The sequence below is a fragment of the Myodes glareolus genome, chromosome 4 (assembly GCF_982192425.1).
Source record: "Myodes glareolus chromosome 4, mMyoGla1.1, whole genome shotgun sequence".
NCBI lineage: Eukaryota > Metazoa > Chordata > Mammalia > Rodentia > Cricetidae > Myodes > Myodes glareolus.
In genome coordinates, this window is record NC_142029.1 from 87,482,289 (window position 1) to 87,504,290 (window position 22,002).

At 35.8% G+C, this 22,002-nt stretch overlaps 1 protein-coding gene across 1 annotated transcript; it reads right to left on the reverse strand.

The window, feature by feature from the left end:
* Positions 1 to 19,566: 19,566 nt before the first annotated feature.
* LOC125389007 (olfactory receptor 8C8-like) lies at positions 19,567 to 21,258 on the reverse strand. Its single transcript, XM_048417404.3, has 2 exons — positions 21,239 to 21,258; positions 19,567 to 20,509 (listed from the first exon to the last, which is right to left on the reverse strand). The coding sequence occupies exons 1-2, from the start codon at positions 21,256 to 21,258 to the stop codon at positions 19,567 to 19,569; spliced, it is 963 nt and encodes a 320-aa protein (XP_048273361.3).
* Positions 21,259 to 22,002: the final 744 nt, after the last annotated feature.

Sequence of the window (22,002 nt, forward strand, 5' to 3'; positions counted from 1 at the left end):
GGGACATATAAAAAGCCATACAAATATCCGTAACTACTCGTGTTGATTTCTGAAGAGCACTTATTTCCTCTCTATCATATCATAGTATGTGTTCGAATACATAGGATGTATGTTCTGAAACCATACATCCAAATCTCCAAATTCCAATAAAATTCCATTTCTTTCTTTAGTTTTTAATAACAACTAAAATTGTAAAAGGGCAATACATAAGAACTTTCATACAATATTCATAATTTGTATACCTTTGCAATTTAAGATACATACTCAACACAAAGATGATTTTGTGCTTACCTTCATTCACCTGGACCCTACTTTTCTTTGGGACTCTTAGACCTTTCCTTCTTTCAGTAAAGAGAGGGCCAAGTACCCAATAATAAAGATACAGACATCAGCACAAGTGTGTTTATGAATTTCTAGAAGAGTCACACAGGAAATTTTTGTTTGAGAATTTCTTGACAAATTTCTTTTCACATACACAAAATAAAATGTAATTTTATGTAAAACTCCAAAGCTTTGCCTCACTCAAATAAGAAAATTCATTAAGAACACAAGAAATTATTCTCTTCTTTATGATTTCCTTCCTGCTGTATCAGTGTCTTGAGAGTCTTAATTAGGGAGCTTGTGCTTGTATTCAATGCCACAAAACTACTATTAGATCTTTTGAGATTCAAAATTCTACTCAATTTATGGTCTCAAGCCCGGAATACTTAGTCCCCTTGGCAGAGTTATGAGCATTCCTTTTTGTCCTTATCCTCTGGGCTTTGTGTAACTCTAAAGAACAGTGTCCAGGGACTCGCTAACCTGACATGGGTAGCTTTCTTATGGGCTTCTCTGATTACAGAAATACACATTAGACCAATGTTTAACACTATGCAAAATTTTAACAAAGATACTGAAAGGAAAGAAACACTCTCCCAAAAGAGCTGAAGTTTATAGTCATTCTTTTCCACTCTCTGAAGTGGAAAAGTCTATAAAAATATAGACTTCCCTGATGATAGATTGCATATATTTGGATCTACATATTCTTCTGTAGTCCAATAAAACAGATTCAGAAAATAGGACTCAAGTTGTAGACCAATGGGAACATTCTTGTTTATAAAAGTCTGTTGGGGTTCATTCTGAAGAAAGCAGTAAAAATGTATTAAATTGAGAGGTATCTCAATGTGACTTTGATATAAAAGTGATGCACACAGTATATTAAAACTGCATTAGACTTAAGAAAAGCCCCTGTGAAGTGTTAGTTGTTTGATTCATTTTCACATTCTTGTTCACATACATGAAGTTTGTAATCTGTTCATATTTGAATGAAATACATTTTTAGTGTGTTGCTATTGTCCTGTGTAGAAAAAATAATAAAAATACATGGCCACTTCATATTCCATGTCTATCTTCAACATCACTCACATGTGTCATCTGTATCCAATAACATATCTTTAGACGTTGTCAAATGTTCTGTGAAGAGCAAGGAGATCAGAAAGAGAGACTCAGACATGGTAACTACATTGAATAACAACACTGGAAGAGTGAAGAAAGGAATGTCAATGGTAATCTGTATGTTTTCAAATTAGTCAAGAAAATAAACCAGCAAATTCTATACCCATCATTTGCATCACTTATAGTTCCTGCAAAAATGAATTAGAATTTCTAATACTTTTTAGTATTCTCTCCTTTGAAATATTCAGTATTGTCATAGTTAATTTTTAAACAATTTACTAGATGATTATTAATATCTTCTTGTTTTGTTTTTCAAGTCTGTGTCTTTTTAAAAATTCTTTGAATGTTTAGTAGTAATTTTAAGTATCATGATAGGTAATTCCAAATAAGTTATATGAAAATATTTCCTTTCTTTCCTTTGTCTTGTTTATATCAAAATTCATTTGTCAAATAATATGTTATCCCTTGAAACTTTCAATCACTTATACAACGTGAAATTATAATACCAATCCACTACTACTTCCCTCTAAATACTCTCAAGGAACCCACCTCATCTTTTTTTAGATCTACATACTCTTCTTTGTTGTGATTAATAAACTCTGAGTCCAGTTAGCAGTGTTTATAAGGACATCAGTATGTGGCTATTCACTAAGACACTAGTAACCTATCCTTAGCCATTTCTCAAATGATAATATACTTCCTTCCTCAGCAGCCATCAACTCCTCAGATTGGACTGTGATCTCAAATCCACTTTCCTGTAGTAGGAGACCCCTTGTTTGTTCCCGGCTGCTCATCCCCAAAATACTCAAACAGAAATCACATTATTTTTTCCTATCCCAAACAAACACTGACTTGAAAATGATCATTGAAATTTTATTCATTGTGGAAAAAAAGAAGATACTAATAACAAAATTATTTTTGGACAAATTTCATTAATACATCATAGCCAACATTTTAAAATTCTATTTCTTTATTTATTTATTGTTTATTAAAAATTTCCACCTTCTCCCCTCCTCCCATTTCCCTCCCACTCCCTCCACTTCCCCTCCCTCTCCAGTCCTAAGAGTAGTCAGGGTGCCATGCTTTGTGGGAAGTCCAAGTTCCTCCCCTCTCCATCCAGGTCTAGGAAGGTGAGCGTCCAAACAGACTAGGCTCCCACAAACCAGTCCATGCAGTAGAATCAAAAACCAGTGTCATTATCCTTGGCTTCTCGGTCAGCCCTCATTGTCAGCCACATTCAGAGAGTCCGGTTTGATCACATGCTTGTTCAGTCCCAGTCCAGCTGGTCTTGGTGAGCTCCAATTAGATCAGTCCCACCGTCTCCATGGGTGGACGCACCCCTTGCGGTCCTGACATCCTTGCTCATGGTATCCCTACTTCTGCTCTTCATTTGGGCATTGGGAGCTCACTCCAGTGCTCCAATGTGGGTCTCTGTCTCTATCTCCATCCATCGCCAGATGAAGGTTCTATGGTGATATACAAGATATTCATCAGTGTGACTATGGGATAAGGTCAGTTCAGACACCCTCTCCTCTGCTGCCCAAGGAACAAGCTGGGCACATCTCCTTGAACAACTGGGAACCCCTCTAGAGTCAAGTCTCTTGCCAACCCTAAAATGGCTTCCTTAATTAAGATATCTACTTCCCTGCTCCCATATCCACCCTTCCTCCATCTCAACCATCCCATTCCCTCAAGCTCTCTCCAATCCTCCCCTTCTCCCTTCTCTCTCTCCATCACCCTTTCCCCCCACCCCTCCCCCACCTCCATGCTCCCAACTTTTGCCTGGCAATCTTGTCTATTTCCAATATACAGGAGGATAACTATCTGTTTTTCTTTGGGTTCACTTTATTATTTAGCTTCTCTAGGATCACGAAATATAGGCTCAAAGACCTTTATTTATGGCTAGAATCCACTTATGAGTGAGTACATACCATATTCATAATTTTGGGTCTGGGTTATCTCACTCAGTAAAGTGTTTTCTATTTTCATCCATTTGCATGCAAAATTCAAAATGTCATTGTTTTTTACCGCTGAGTAAAACTCAGTGTATGTGTGCCCAACTCCCATCCCACCGTCCCACCGTCCATCCAGGTACACCTTCCTCTCTTCCCCCCTTCCCCCTGGGGCCATAGGATCTCCTCAGCGCAGCTCTCTTGTGTGCTGGGCCTGGGCTGTGGGCACAACCTGGCAGGGGCAGTTCCTGTGTTTCGATAGCCTGCCTGAGGACAGGCGGGCCCTGTGTCAGCTCAGCCACATTCTTGGCCAGCAAGAGGCAGTGATCTTCTAGCAGACATCCATTGGAGGAGGGGTGAGTGTGCTCCTGGCCCAAGGCACAAGCCGGGCAAGGAGGAATTCAGACTTTCCCCGACCCCCTTGACTTCCTGGTCACCCTGCAGTGGTGGATCCACCCTGCTGAGCTCTCCCGAATCCCATCCCAGCATTCATCCAGGTACACCTTCCTCTCTTCCTCCCTTCCCCCTGGGGCCATAGGATCTCCCCAGCGCAGCTGCCTTGTGCACTGGGTCTGGGCTGTGGGCACAAACCTGCAGAGGCAGTTCTTGTGCTTTGATAGCCTGCCTGAGGACAGGCGGGCCTTGTGTCAGCTCAGCCACATTCCTAGCCAGCAAGGGGCAGTGATCTTCTAGCAGACATCCATCGCAGGAGGGGATTTCCACAGCTCACTTGCCTTGAGCACTAGGCCTGGGCTGTGAGTACAACCCGGAAGGAGGGAGTACCTGTGTTTCAATAGCCTGCCTGAGGAAAGGTAGGCCTTCTGTCAGTGAAGTCCCTGACCAACAAGGGAACCTGACCCAGTACCAGAAGATCCAATAGAGAGCATTTGAAGGAAGAGATGGGCAGATGCCAAGGCAAGAAAACCTCCAACAATCTGAAAAACAACATGAAAACACCAGATCCCAACGAACCTACAATAGAAGGACTTGAACCTCTTAATCCAGAAGAAGTGGAAAAAAGTGCCATTATGAAAGCATTGGAGTCCCTTAAACAGGATATGAATAACTCCCTTAAAGAACAGGATGAGAAGTACAACAAAAAGTTTGAAGAAATGATTAAATCCGTGAATGATACACTGAGAAACCGAGAAAAAAACAATCAAACAGGTAATAGAAACAGTTCAAGAATTGAAAACTGAAATGGAGGCAATGAAGAAAACACAAAACAAGGGCTGGCTGGATATGGAAAATATAGGTAAATGAGCAGAGCCTACAGAATCAAGCATAACCAATAGGATACAAGAGATGGAAGAATGAATCTCAGATTCTGAAGATACCATAGAGAATATAAAGGCTCTGATCAAAGAAAACAGCAAATCCAACAAATTCTCATTACAAAACATTCAAGATATCTGGGACACAATAAAAAAAAACCAAATCTAAGAATAATAGGGATTGAAGAAGGAGAAGAACTGCAGATCAAAGGCCCAAAAAATATATTCAACAAAATTAAAGAAGAAAACTTTCCCAATCTAAAGAATGATGTTCCTATGAAGGTTCAAGAAGCATACAGAACATAGAATAGTCTTGATAAAAAAAATCCCCTTGCCATATAATAATCAAAACACAAAACATACAGATTAAAGAAAGAATATTAAGAGCTGCAAAGGAAAAAAGTCAAGTAAGTTATAAAGGTAAACCTATCAGACTTACACCAGACTTCTCTACGGAAACCATGAAAGCCAGAAGGCCCTGGATAGAGGTACTGCAGAAACTAAGAGACCATGGATGCAAACCCAGACTACTATACCCAGCCAAGCTATCATTCACTATCAATGGATAAAACAAAATATTCCAGGATAAAAACAAATTTAAACAATCCATAGCAACAAACCCAGCCTTACAGAAAGTAATAGAAGGAAAATTGCAACCCAAGGAATCCAACATTGCCAACACTGTCTACAATAACTCAGACATCTAGCGACCCGTCACAAGCTCAACTCAAAGAAGGGACACATACAAACTCTATTAAACAAACAAACAAAAAATAATAATAACCGGATTCAACAACCACTGGTCATTAATATCACTTAGTATTAATGGACTCAATTCACCTATAAAAAGGCACAGACTAAGAGAATGGATATGAAAACAGGATCCAACATTCTGCTGTTTACAAGAAACTCACCTCAACCACAAAGAGAGACATCTACTCAGAGTGAAGGGTTGGGAAAAGTTTTCCAAGCAAATGGACCTAAGAAACAAGTGGGTGTGGCCATTCTAATTTCCAACAAAATTGACTTCAAACTAAAATCAATCAGAAGAGATGGAGACGGACATTTTATACTCATAACAGGAACAGTTTATCAGGAGGAAGTCTCAATCCTGAATATCTATGCTCCTAATATAAAGGCACCCACTTATGTAAAAGAAACTCTTCTAGAACTCAAGGTAGTCATCAAACCACACACACACTAGTAGTAGGAGACTTCAACACTCCTCTCTCACCAATGGACAGGTCAATAAGACAGAAACCTAGCAGAGAAATAAGAGAATTATTGGAGGTATTGAATCAAATGGACTTAACAGACATCTATAGAACATTCCACCCAAATAGGAAAGAATATACCTTCTTCTCTGCAGCTCATGGAACCTTCTCGAAAATTGACCACATACTCAGTAACAAAGCAAACTTCCACAGATACAAAAAAAATATTAATAACCATATGTGTTGTGTCAGACCACCATGGATTAAAGTTAGAATTCAACAACAGTGCTACCCCCAGGAAGCCAACAAACTCATGGAAGTTGAACAGTCAACTACTAAATCACCCCTGGGTGAAGGAAGAAATAAAGAAAGAAATTAAAGTCTTCATTGAATTTAATGAAAATAAAGAAACAACATACTCAAACCTATGAGACACTATGAAAGCAGTGCTAAGAGGAAAGTTCATAGTACTAAGTGCCCAATTAAAGAAAACGGAGAAAGCACACATTAGAGACTTAACAGCTCACTTGAAAGCTTTAGAAAAAAAAGAAGCTGATTCACCCAGGAGGTCTAGAAGAGTGGAAATAATCAAACTGAGGGCTGAAATCAACAAAATAGAAACACAGAAAACATTCCAAAGAATCAATGAAACAAAAAGCTGGATCTTGGAGAAAATCAACAAGATTGACAAACCCCTACCCAAACTAATCAAACAGCAGAGAGAGAACATGCCAATTACTAAGATCAGAAATGAAAAGGGGGACATAACCACAGACACAGAGGAAATTCAGAGAATCATTAGATCTTACTACAAAAGCCTGTATGCCACAAAATTGGAAAATGTAAAAGAAATGGACATTACTTTTAGATAAGTACCATAAACCAAAGTTGAACCAAGACCAGGTGATCAATCTAAATAGACATGTCAGTAGTGAAGAATTAGAAGCCGTTATCAAAAACTTCCCTACCAAAAAAAGGCCAGGACCAGATGGTGTCAATACAGAATTCTACCAGAACTTCCAGGAAGAGCTAATAAATACACTCCTTAATGTATTTCACAATGTAGAAACAGAAGAATCATTGCCAAACTCTTTTTATGAAGCTACAGTTACCCTGATACCAAAACCACACAAAGACACAACCAAGAAAGGGAATTACAGACCAATCTCACTCATGAACATTGACGCAAAAATTCTCAAAAAAATCCTGGCAAACCAAATCCAAGAACACATTAGAAAAATTATCCATTATAATCAAGTGGGCTTCATCCCAGAGATGCAGGGCTGGTTCAACATATGCAAATCTATCAATGTAATCCATCATATAAATAAACTGAAAGAAAAAAACCACATGATCATTTCATTGGATTATGAAAAAGCATTTGACAAAATTCAACACCCCTTTATGATAAAGGTGTTGGAGAGATTGGGTATACGAGGATCATACCTAAATATAATAAAAGCAATATATAGCAAGCTGACAGCTAACATCAAACTGAATGGAGAGAAACTCAAAGCCTTTCCACTAAAATCAGGAACACGACAAGACTGTCCACTCTCTTCATGCCTCTTCAATATAGTGCTTGAAGTTCTAGCAATAGCAATAAGACAACATAAGGAGATCAAGGGGATTCGAATTGGAAAGGATGAAGTTAAACTTTCGTTATTTGCTGACGATATGATAGTGTACATAAGCGACCCTAAAAACTCTACCAAAGAACTTCTACAGTTGATAAACACATTTAGTAATGTGGCAGGATACAAGATCAACTCCAAAAAATCAGTTGCCCTCCTATACACAAAGGATAAAGAAGCAGAGAGGGAAATCAGAGAAACATCACCTTTCACGATAGCCACAAATAGCTTAAAATATCTTGGGGTAACTCTAACCAGGCAGTGAAAGACCTATTTGACAAGAACTTTAAGTCCTTGAAGAAAGAAATTGAGGAGGATACCAGAAAATGGAAAGACCTCCCCTGCTCTTGGATTGGGAGAATCAACATAGTAAAAATGGCAATTCTACCAAAAGCAATCTATAGATTCAATGCAATCCCCATCAAAATCCCATCAAACTTCTTCACAGACCTTGAGAGAACAATAATCAACTTTATATGGAAAAATAAAATACCCAGGATAGCCAAAACAATCTTATACAATAAAGGAACTTCTGGAGGCATTACTATCCCTAACTTCAAACTCTATTACAGAGCAACAGTATTGAAAACAGCTTGGTATTGGCATAAGAACAGAGAAGTCGACCTATGGAATCGAATAGAAGACCCAGATACTAACCCTCAAACCTATAAACACCTAATTTTTGACAAGGGAGCTAAAGGTATACAATGGAAGAAGGAAAGCGTCTTTAACAAATGGTGCTGGCATAACTGGATGTCAACCTGTAGAAGAATGAAAATAGATCCATATCTATCACCATGCACAAAACTCAAGTCAAAATGGATTAAAGACATCAACATCAATCTGTCCACTTTGAACCTGATAGAAGAGAAAGTGGGAAGTAGTCTACAAGATATAGGCACAGGAGGCCACTTCCTAAGTAGGACCCCAGTAGCACAGACAATAAGAGAAACAATGAATAAATGGGACCTGCTGAAACCGAGAAGCTTCTGTAAAGCAAAGGACTTACTGTCAGTAAGACAAAAAGGCTGCCTTCTGACTGGGAGAAGATCTTCACCAACCCCTCATCAGACAAAGGTCTGATCTCCAGAATATACAAAGAACTCAAGAAACTAGACACTAAAACTCTAATTAACCCAATTAAAAAATGGGGGTACTGATCTGAACAGAGAATTCACAACAGATGAACTTCGAATGGCCAGAAGACACTTAAGGTCATGCTCAACCTCCTTAGCAATCAGGGAAATGCAAATCAAAACCACTTTGAGATACCATCTTACACCTGTCAGAATAGCTAAACTCAAAAACACCAATGATAGCCTATGCTGGAGAGGATGTGGAATGAGGGGAACACTCATCCATTGTTGGTGGGAATGCAAACTTGTGCAGCCACTGTGGAAATCAGTGTGGCGGTTTCTCATGAAACTGGGAGTCAACCTCCCTCAGGACCCAGCAATTCCTCTCTTAGGAATATACCCTAGAGATTCCCGAACATACTACAAAAGCATTTGTTCAACTATGTTCATAGCAGCACTATTTGTAATAGCCAGAACCTGGAAACAGCCTAGGTGCCCCTCAAAAGAAGAATGGTTAAAAAAGGTGTGGAACATATACACATTAGAGTTTTACTCAGCGGTAAAAAACAATGACATCTTGAATTTTGTATGCAAATGGATGGAAATAGAAAATGCTTTACTGAGTGAGGTAAGCCAGACCCAAAAAGAGTAACACGGTATGTATTCACTCATAAGTGGATTCTAACCATAATTAAAGGTCTTTGAGCCTATTATTTGTGATCCTAGAGAAGCTAAATAAGAAGATGAATCTGATGAAGATTATTTAGCTATCCGCCAGGAGGTAGGAAAGAGACAAGAGTCCCAGGTAACCTCGGGTGCATGGGGGGGGGGGGGTGGGAGGGTTGTTGGAAGGGGAGAGGGTTAGAGAGAAGGTAGTAGGGGCGGAATGGGGAAAGCTCGGTGGACTGGGATGGGGGGGAGGGAGAAGGATGAATATGGGATCAGGAAAGAATATATTTCAACTAAGTGAGTCATTTTAGGGTTTACAGGAGACTTGATTATATATGGGATCCCAGGTCCAAGGAGAGATCCCCAGATTGTTCTCCGGACAGAGTAGAGGGTGCCTGAATCGGCCTTGGCCCATAACCATACTGATGAATATTTTGCTTATCACCATAGATCCTTCATCTGGCGAAGGATGGCGATACAGACGGAGACCCACATTGGAGCACCGGACTGAGCCCCCCAAGGTCCAGATGAGGAGTAGAAGGAGGAAGAACATGAAAAAGGAAATAAGGACTGCGAGGGATGCTATCACCCACTGATACAAGGGGACGGATCTAATGAGAGTTTACCAAGGCCAGCTGGACTGGGACTGAAGGAGGACATGATCTAACCAGATTCTCTGAATTTGGCCGGATTCTCTGAATGTGGCTGGCCCAAAGACTTTCTGAAAAGCCATTGACAATGACACTGGGACTTGTTTCCTCTGCATATACTGGATTTTGGGGATCCAGTCTGTTTGGATACTCACCTTCCTGGACCTGGAGGGAGGGGGAAGGAACTTGAACTTCCCACAGGGCAGGAAACCCTGACTGCCCTAAGAGATGAAGAGGGAGGAGGGGAGGGAGTGGGGGGGAGTGGGAGGGTGTTGGGAAGAGGGTCGCAAATGGAAACTTTTATAATTTAATAAAATTACTTAAAAAAAATGGGGTATTGAACTGAACAGAGAATTCACAACAGATGAACTTCGAATGGCCAAAAGGCACTTAAGGTCATGCTCAACCTCCTTAGCGATCAGGGAAATGCAAATCAAAACAACTAGGAACATCTAGGTTGTTTCCATGTTCTGGCTATTACAAATAGTGCTGCTATGAACATAGTTGAACAAATGCTTTTGTAGTATGATTGGGCATCTCTTGGGTATATTCCCAGGAGTGGAATTGTTGGATCCTGAGGTAGGTTGACTCCCAGTTTTCTGAGAAACAACCACACTGATTTCCAAAGTGGTTGCACAATTTTGCATTCCCACCAACAATGGATGAGTGTTCCCCTTACTCCACATCCTCCTCAGCACAGGCTATCATTGGTGTTTTTGATTTTAGCTATTCTGACAAGAGTAATATTGTGTTCACTGTTAATTAGACATATGCACATCTCAAGTGATGAAGTTACACTGTGTGATAACTTAGAAACACAATTTTAGGTCCAGAGCATTTGTATTATATTACATAAGTCTGAAAACTAGCAGTTGAATAGACTGCAACATTTTTATTGCCCTGTCTCCTAATTTTATGTGCCACTACTATATCCTTGGCAATGTTTATTCTTTCTGATAGTGGAATACTTATAAATGTTATATTCTTTGTGTATAATTATTCAAAATATATCCCACATTGATAAACTATTTTCTTTTATACTAGATTATATTCAAAAAACAAATCCATTGTTAAAACTTAGATGTTTATTTCTAAACATAAATTTCTGTATAATGCATTGTGATAGAAGCCACTAGTACCAGGTAATTCTTGATCAAGATTTTAATAATTGAATGCATAAATTTCTTTATAATCAGTATAAAAAATTATGATGGATGTAAATTATGCTTAGCTTACATTTAATTTCAATTGAAAAATTTCTGTATGGTTATGTATTCATTACACAGTTATACATACAGTTATACATATAGTTTATACAGTTATAAAGTGAGTAGGTTCAAATGGGAAGAGAGGTAGGAAGGAACTAGGAGGAGCAGAGAGAGGAAATTCATAAACAGAAAATATTTTATTGAGGTAGAAGAGTGACTATACCATGGAACTTACTGTATTCATTAACTTACATAGTTATAATAATTTATAGGTTTATAAAATAATCTTTTTTATCCAAAGTGGAACATTATGATCATGATCATGAACTATATAACTGCAATGTGTAACCTAACTAGAATATTACCCAATGTTATACATTGTCCCTGCCCTCACTCCACTCCTCTGGTAATTATGAATCTACATTTTATTTTTGTGACTTCAATAGATGCAGAAAGACAAATGTGCACACCTGTCCTCACATGTGCACTTGAAAATGTGTTCACTTATTCTATAAATGTGGGGAAATCTCAATCAGTTTGCTTAGTCACAGTAATTTGAAATTGGTAACAAGTTGCCGGCTCCCTCCATGCCATAAGCATCCACTGAATGTGAAAATGTTTTCAGAAGGGACTAAAGTTACCTGAATACTCTTGATATCAGATAGAAAAGCTACTTTTTGCAGCACATTTCTAACATAATTTTCTGTTCTCTTTGAAAGGCTTGATTTCATGTAAGTTTCATAAAGTTTATTGATACAGTTGAGTTTTCATATTTTAGGTGTTTGTCTTTTGTAATTCTACAAAGTTAGAGAGTTTCATCCATAAAGTAAATGAGACATAAACATTTTGTTTTTAAAAAAACATTCCATGCTTTTCTTCCTACAAAGTATCAAAAATCTATGACATTTCCTCTATGGAGATAGCCATAATATTTTCACAATACAATCTTGACTCTTGAAAATTTTGCATTTTCTAAATTTTTATGAATATGTTTTTCCAATGTAATTTAATTGTCCTGGTTTGGAAAATTAAAGTTCAACTCTACATTTTTGGAGAAAGCAAATCCAAACTCTGCCTAAAATTTTAAGCTCAGATGGCTTAAAATTCATATTGGTTAGATGATATTGCTAATATTCTGAATATATGTCTTCATACATTCTTAACAACTTCAGCTGTTATAGAGCTTTTGTATAAGTATTGGATTCACTTATATTTAAACGACATTCAAGGAGGAGTAATTCCAAGATGTTTTCTGTCTTACTAATGAATTGAAAACAAGATAAAAAATTAATCCTTAGTTATCTATGTTTTTAAATATGTATGGGACCAAAGATAAGAGATTGATATCACGCTTAATTTCTAGATTATTCATGCTGAATTGTGGCATTTTAATAATTAGCATAACATATACAATGCTAATTTTCACATTTTAGCTGTTAAATATAATAAGATATGAATCAAAAATTACCACAATGACAATTATGAAAGTTAATTACTTTCAATCCTTCTAAACACAGTATAAATATTAGCACGATTGTCTCTAGTCTTCAAAACTTCACACTCAATGCAATGTATCTTGTACATATCCACTTCTGTGTTGGTTAGATTTAACTTGAAGCTGACACAACTTAGAGCTATGTACGGGGAAAAAAACTTAAGAGGAAGATCCTAGGTCTGGTTGGTCAGTGGCATGTCTATGATGCATTGCCTGGTTGTCATTTGATGTAGGAAGACGCAGGCCATATTGAGAAGCACTATATCATAGGCAGCATATCCTGATCAGTGTGTAATAAAGAAGACAGCAACATGAGAATAAACAAGGAAGCTATGATGTGTTATTTATGACATGACTTACTACTTGAGTTCCTGCTTTAACTTCCTTGAAATTAGAGGTTATTTTTTATTTCACTTATTGACAGTAATTCCCTATTGAAGTTTTTGTTGGGATGATGTATTTATTGAACTTACCCATTATCTCTATGAAAGGGCCAATGTGTGATTTAGCTCTAACAGCATTGCTTTTATGAGCTTGGGTGCCCTTGTGTTTGGTATATAAATGTCTATAATTGCCATATCCTCTGGGTGGATTTTCACTATCATCTTTTAGTAGTTTGATTGGAAGTTATGTGGAATCTCTTCCAGACCTTACTCTTAAATACCTCATTCATTTTCCAAACAACGTAAGATAGCATTTACTCTCCTGTCCCCATGAATAAAATTCAAACAAGTAAATAAAATCAAACATAAAAACTTATGTGAGATGATATTTTACTAAAAGGATTTTAAAGAATAATCAAAATTATGCTAATGGGAACAAAGTCAATATGTACTTCTGGACATTAATGAAGGTGGTGATTGATTGGAAAGGACATGAGAGGACTTTATGTGGGATGGATAATCATATACTCATACTTGTAAAAGTGCAAAAAAGCTAAATAATTTTTGAACCAATCACTGAGTGTATTGTTATAAATTAAAATTTGTAGTAGGTTATAAATATATTTATTAATAGCTGTCTATGAAAATTAGTATAGTTTGACATTTTAAGCAATGTACTACTCAGTCATATATTAATCATATTAACATTTTCATTAACAACTGTAGTGTATTTTAATAACATAAACTTGATCTGTGTTATTGAGTTTAAAATACCCAGTCATCCACATTCTTGTTCATTCAGAGACATAAGACTGGAATAGAACACATATGCCTAAAAAGAATATTCTGGCTTATAGTGGATACCTTTCTAAAATTTCAAGGACATTATTTGACATTTATAAAACACAGCTAAAGTAAAATCAGGTACATAAAGGGATATTCATACAGTTTCATCCTATCTTTGTGCCTCTTTTCTGCAAACATTGTATGGTATATATATTTCTATCAACAATCATGAAACCACCTTCAATTTCTGTTCCTTGAAATGCTCTGTGTGATATGAATAGTTTTAGTTTAATAGTAGGTCAAAACTTATTTAAAATTAACTGAAACCTAATTCATAAGTTGTTTAAACTAATATGCAAATAAATAAGAAAGTTTAAGTAATAACTATGCAAAAGTAAATTGGGTGAATTATACCTATATTTACAAATAAGAGACAAAATCCAAAAGAGAGTACAGTTTTTTTTCTCTTTGGTTACTTGCAACCTAGTTTTCAAATAATCACATGTAGACTTATTCTTTCTTATGAATGCCTTGCCTTAACTTGGCTTCATTCTAGCCAGTTTTTCTTAGCTTGAATTATCCCATCTTCTTTTTGCCTCTGGGATTTTACCTTTCTCTATGCTATCTACCTCTCTTTCCTTCTTATTCTGTGCCTGGTATTCTGGCTGGGTGAATGACCCCTGGGGACCCCCTCTCCTTCTCCTTTACTTCCCCTCTTCTCTTATCTTCCTCATATATATTCTCTCTCTGCCTACCACACCTGCCTATCCTTTATCCTCCCTTGCTCTTGGTCATCCAGTTCTTTGTTAGACTAATCAGGTGTTTTAGTCATGGTAAGAAACAAAGCTCTACAGAGTTTAACAAAATATAAAAGAATACAACACATCTTAGGATCATTAAACAAATATTCCACAGCATACATTAATGTAACCCATCTGAAACTAATATTCCACAAAAGAACTATTTTCAGTGTATTTTATGTTTAAGAAAAAAGAAAATTTCAATTGAGGACAGATTATTTAATGTGAAACATTTCATATTGATCTTATAGACATCATGAGTATAATGTCTGAAATAAAAACACTCAAATTTTAAAATCACATATACCCATTCTAATTATGAGAAGACCAACATAAATCTCAATTTAGGGATGTCCTACAAATTGCGTAATGCCACTTGCAGTTGTCATAGTCCTCCAAAATGTCTGATATAGAAGTTGGTAACAATCAGTAAGAACAGAACCTGAGGTCATCGTAATATCAAGGTGGTGTCTGACTGAGACACAGAAACACAAGCAGGACTTTAGGAAAAACTAGAGAAATGTGACAAACAAATGCACATTGAGAAGTATGTGCCAGTGTTGGATTTGCAAGTGTATTTTTGAGATGTTTTGTTTTTATGCTTGTCAGAGCTATAGTGTTCTTTTTTTTTGTTGTATCTTTAACTGGTTTTAATATAAGAGTGTTACTGGATTCAAAAGAAAGCTTGGAAGTGCTCTTTCAGTTTTTATTTAAATAATAATTTTAGACTTATTAGTTTCTTCTAATTGAGTTTCCCTGGGTATATAAACTACAAGGGTAAGCTCGATGTTCAGTAGTATATGGTCAAAATGAAACAAACTCACCAGTGCTTTTGTAGATTTCTTTTGTTTCAAATTGTTTGGGCAATGTTTTAACTTAATGGTCTTTGCTTGAATATTAACCTTTCCAATTATATGAAGTTTTTTTGTGTGTATTTCTCTGTGTGTGTGTTTGTATGCGTGTCTATGTGTGTGTGTGTATGTGTGTGTGTGTGTGTGAGGGGTCTGTTCTCTTAATATGTCTATTTCTTACTGATTTAATCTTGGTAATTTGGGTGAAGATAGAAATTATCCATTTTTATTTAGGGTTTCTATGTTAATGAAATAAAACTTTTGAAATTATTTTTATAATCTGAATTTCTTTGATGTCCATCATAATGTTTCCCTATTCATTTACATTATGTTAATTTGAGTTTCCTGATTCTTTCTTTTCATTAATCAGGCAAAAGATTTGTCAATCTGGTTTATCTTTTCAATGAACCAGCTCTTAGATATATTGATTCTTCATATTGCCTCATTTGTTCCTATTTTATTAATTGGTGATCCGGGTTTTTTTTTTTTTTATCTTTTCCCATCTGCTGGTTTTTCGTTTGATTTGTTACAGTTTTTGAAATTCCTGAGTTACATCATTGGGTCATTTATTTGCCTTCTGATTTTTTTAATAAAGTCAAATGTAGCTCTAAATTTCATTCTTAAACTGTGTTAGTGTGTCCTAGAGGTACTAGCCATAACAGAATGTAACAGAATGCTATGTAAGCTAAAGAAAAAATAGCAACAGTTCTACCAATTATAAAGTCTATAAACAAGAGCAATATGTGGCCTGGAAAATGATATTCTCAATGGTGCAATAGTGGCAGTTTTATCTTTGTACTAACAAGAGTTATCTAATTGTACTGAAAGCCCGTTCCATTCAATTTAAGGTGATTCACACTTAGTTCTGTAAACCTAGACAACTACCCATAGCAGAAAAGTCCATAAGCACCAAGAGAAAAGCTTCTATTGCCCCTCTCCTAAGCCAACATAATTATATTTGTGTCTGCATTATAAGCATTTATGTTTTTATTCTTCTTTAACACATTACATTTCAAACACATTCCCCTCCCTCCATTGCTCCCATTACCCCTACTTCCCATCTTCCCTAGATCCATTACTCCTCTATTTTTTTTTCAGAAAAAAAAAATAGGACTATCAGCTGAACATGGCAGAACAATTTTCAACAAAACTAAGCACAAACTCTCATATCAAGGCTGGACAAGGAAACCCAATAGGATTGAAAGGGGTCCCAAGAACAGGAGAAAGAGTCAGAGACATTCACACTTCCATTCTTATGGGTCTCACATTAAATCACACAACCATAACATATATGCAGAGGAATTAGCATAAACACCTGCAGGCTCCATGGTTGCCACTTTAGTCTCTGTGAGTGTTTATGAAACCTGATTAATTAATTCTGTAGATTGCTTTCTCATGTGATGTCATTAACCCCTCTGGCTCCTGTAATTAGAAGTATTTATTCTTTAGTTCTCATTCTTTATCAAAGAAATTTCTTTTGCAGGAGATGGTGACTATCACAAAGATCTATAACTGGTCAAAACCAGAGAAAATTATATCAAACCCAACTGGTATATCTGCAATACAACCTCTACACCCATGTCTCAGGAACAGTCATAGTGGATTGGTTGAAGAGACAGAGCTAGAAGATCAGGATACCTGTAGGTAAATGATATCTTCTAGATATGACTGGAAAACTGCACCCATAAAAATCTCAGAGGCAATTTTCTAAACATGAGCATAATGACAGCATCTGGTCAACATGCCAACATGGATGATGAAAATCACACAAGGCTCCATTTCTAGATGAAGAACTACAAGCAATCAGTAGTTGTTGAGAGGGGGAGGGAGAATCATGAGGTTTCAAATTTCACATTTTCCTTGACTGTTAAGTCTGAAGATGTTGCCTGTTATATTTATGACACCTGAGATATAATAATCAATGTAATTAATATTTTAATTTAAAATAGTTTTAATATACAGTTAACATTAGTTAATATAAAGTTATGAAACAAAATTTCCCATTTTAATTATGTAAATGGAGATATAATAAAGCACAAATTAGATAAGAAATATAAGTAGACTATGTCCATATTTTTAACAAGTGCGTATACAGTGCTTCTAAACATTAACTAATGTGAGATGAGATTATATTTAAAATTTATCTTTCAGCAAATTTCTTTCAATATTAGCTTTTAAATTATAATTTTAATTACTTATCTGTAACTATTATCAAACTATAATAGTTTATTCATAACTTTATTAAATGTCAGATGATTAAAAGCTTAATCAGTTCATTTTCCATGTTGATATAAATAATTACACCTGTAGAGTCAATCTATTTGACTTAACAAAACTATACTTACACTATGTGTTTATAGCTTTTACACCTGGCTATACTCTGACTATGATATCACACTTAGGCCAAAGAGTACATTCTATTCCTGTGATTCATATTCTATATTTGCTAAGTTCAATTGTTCTTGGAAGTGAAACTTTATGCAACATAGTCAGGGTCTTTAATAATCAGTCTATAAATCTACTAAATTATATATTCTGATCAAAATTTAAACCAAACCATTTTTTTAAGGATTTAATATTTACTTCAAAACAAAGGGAACAGGTAAATACATAGCCATGCCTTCTTCACTTTCACTGTCTACAAAATACTAACAGCTTAGAACCCAATCCAAATAAGACAGAGGGCTGTTATCCAAAATATACAAAAAACTCAAGAAACGAGACACCAAAATACCAAATAATCCAATTGAAAATGGGGTACAGATCTAAATATGGAATTTTCAACAGATGAATTTCAAGTGACCGACAGACACTAAAGGATGTTGAGTAAACCAAACCATTTTAGTACCATACTAAATTAGGTACTATGACAAATGAAAACAAAACAAGTACATACCAGTAATTCATAATTTGCTTCAAAAATTATACTGTATATATAAAGCATATATACTGTATATATACACATATAGTATATACATAAAAACTTTATGATGAACATTTATGTTTCAATATTCAATACCAATAATTTTGATTAAGTTTAACTAAAGTTCTTAAGTTGCTCTTTTTACTAATCTACCATTTCAGAACATTTCAAACATCATAATCTTCAAGTGGATGCAATAATTACAGCTTTAATTATCATTGTTATTTGACTACTGTATCTCCAAAATAAGTATGTTTTCTGAATTCCTATGCAATTTAGATAGAAAATGACAGTATACTTTTTGTACTAGATACACATAAGATTTTTTAGTGCATAATTCTCTATTAATCTTATTATGGACAAATAATTTTGCTTTACATGAAAGATTTGAAATCTAATAAGCTTCTTAAAGTTTATATATTAATTATAGAAATGTGGACCTGCTTTGCCAAAAGACTTAAACCAAACACTCAGCCTCATCATCCTTGAAAGAATGATCAATAATATAAAAAAAACAAACAAAATGAAATGTCATTTTGTAGTTTTCTCTAATCACCTAACCTGAAAATAATGATACTGTGGGAGCATTTGCTTTTTCCTACTTGGCTACTAAAGCTTTGTACTATAGGCCAAATGGCTTGACCATCATTCTCACACTCCCTTTTTAAGTTAAACCCATAATGAAACAACTCTGTTCCTTCATAACTGTTCTTCATAATCCTTTCAGTTCTTTTTGGCATAAATAAATTCTATTCTTTTTTACAATAAATATTTGTTTGCCTTAGAAGTAATCCACAGCTGAATTTAAGGAATGGTGATACAATGTTGCAAGTTTGGCTTCAAAAGTATGATTTCTAGGACTTAAAACGGTCCCATGGATTTATTTAAACAGAGAAAATACAAAAGACTATTACCTTTAGATAAATAAAATATGTCAGACCAAAGTCTTCAACTGGTCCAGGCAGTGAAGATCAGGTTGGATAATCTTGATATTGCAGAGAACTCTCAAATCAAGAAAAGGCCACAAAGCTATATGACAGCTGATGGTGTGTGTGTGTGTGTGTGTGTGTGTGTGTGTGTGTGTGTGCGTGTGTGTTACAGTAGAAATTCTAATCATAATATTAAAAGAAAAGAAAAGGAAGAATATAACAAGGATGGGGGATAAATGAGAAGACCGTACAATACACTCAGAGACTACTGAAAACACACCTGTTCTTTCAGCTTGTGATTCTCATCACAATTCTCTTTGCAGCAAGTTTGACATCCTTGTTCCTGAGACTGTAAATGAGAGGATTCAGCATGGGTACCACAAGAGTATAAAGCACTGAGAAAAATTTCCCCTGGTCCACGGATTCAGCAGATGCTGGCTTGACATAAGTAAGGAGCCCAGATCCGTAGAATAAACTAACAGTCACAATGTGAGAACCACAAGTGCCCATGGCTTTGGACCAACCTGTAGCTGATGACATGTGAATAATATTTAAAAGAATGGAAGTATATGAGGTTAAGATAACAAGGCCGGATACAATGACAACTATGCAAGCAATAAGAGAACTCACAAGTTCATTGGCATAGGTGCTGCTGCAGGAGAGCTGGAGAAGAGGGAAGATTTCACACATGTAATGGTTGATGATATTGGAATCACAAAAACTGAGCCTAATCATACAGCCAGTATGGGCCATGGCACTTGCAAGCCCCATCAAATAGGACCCAAACATCAGTAGGAAACACATTCTAGGAGACATAAGGATGGCATACATCAAGGGCTTACATATGGCCACATAGCGATCATAGGCCATTGCTGTCAGCACATAACATTCAGAATTAACAAAAAAGCCAAAGAAAAAGAGCTGAGTCATGCATCCTGTATAAGAGATGATGTTCTTTTCTGAAACAAAGCCCATCAGCATTTTGGGTGTACAGACAAATGAATAACAGAAATCAACAAAGGACAAATTGAATAGAAAAAAATACATAGGTGTATGAAGGTGTGAATTCAGACTAATAAGAACCATTAAGCTCAAGTTTCCTATCACAGTGGCTGTGTAGTTCAGCAAGAACATGAAAAATAAGGGTAGCTGCAATGAAGGTTGGTCTGTTAATCCCATGAAAACAAACTCAGTGACCAAAGAGTCATTCTCCACAGCCATTTGCTTCATGGTATCAAATGTAGGAACAGAGACAGCTTATGAAATTAACAGAAAAATGTCTTTTAAGAGACATAAATTTCTAGAGTTGCTGGATTGACAAGTTACGTTTTTTTTTCTGAAGACATTTTCAAGCATACAATCATGACAACATAGGTTGATCCCTGAGACATCCCCCTTTCCTTCGTCCATCAACTATGATGTGTTTCTTTTCAAAGAGACTTCTGAAAAAGCTCTCGTTGACTTTTGAACATCCTTTCTCCCTTCTCTTTAGCCTTCAGTAGAGATCAGAGATGAAAGAAGCAGTAGTTAAAAAGTATCAAAACCCCAGAATTTATAGCTTTCTGACTGAAGGAAAATTATCAAGAGGAGCCAGTGATCAGTTTTGTTACACAGAGTTCATTGCAACCATTATAGTGAATTCTTCCCCAGTGTCCTCAAGGCAACAAAACCTTTGTTTGATGATGAACACAGTAACAAGCATCTGTAAAGATCTGTCTCTAACCTTCTAGAAGGGATTCCCTGTAGACTGTGACAATATCTGTGTGGGATTCTCTTCAGAAAATCATCCTCATCTCCAGAAAGAAAACATTATCCTTTTGTGAGAATGTAGAATGCTCTCCTGATATTGAGAGTGCATTTCATGTTCCAGAGTAATGTGCAAATTGTTTAGAATCCTGGAAAATTATTCTCTTCTTTAAGATTTCCTCCCAGTTTTCATGAGTCCCTTGAGTGAACAAATTACTGAGCCTGTATTAACATCATGCACCATAAAAGTAAGGTTGGCTCCTTTGAGACTCAAAGTTTTGCTCACTTAAAAATCCCTATCAGAACTACTGTTTGACAAAATACTGGGTGGTCCTCTTTAGAACTGTCATTACAATTGTCTCCACACCCTTCCAAAAAAATTGAGGGATATACCACATGCTTTATTAATACTTTCGAATAAACAATGAGGATTGTGCTAAGACACTGTAGACAAAATATTAAAATTCTAAAATGTTTTTATAAAAATTAGACTATAATATATAGATAGAAGATATGGAATATATGTACACATAAATTTAGAATTTAAACCCAGACTTTTAAATTCCTTATATCCATTCTATAAATAGGTATGCAACTTCTCTACCCTTTATTTATTTATATTTGTAGTTGTGTATTTGTCTGTATATCTATAAACTGAGACTCATAAGAAAAGGCTTGCATTGCATCTCAGTGGTAGTACTTGTTTTACATATAAAAGAGTATAGTTACAATCTTTGTATCACAATAAATAATAAATATAATAGCAGTATAAATTATACTTGGACTTCACAGTGTAATGTATAAATTAAGACAGATGATTCTCACAATGTGTCAGAAGTAACATAGATATATAAAAGGCAATTGTTGGGTTTTATTGCACCTTTGCTTATTTCATGTTCTTATTAATATGAATCAAGTTTCTTATAATTAGAATTATTGTTATTTGAATTAGACAAACATTTGTTTTGGTGCTATTCT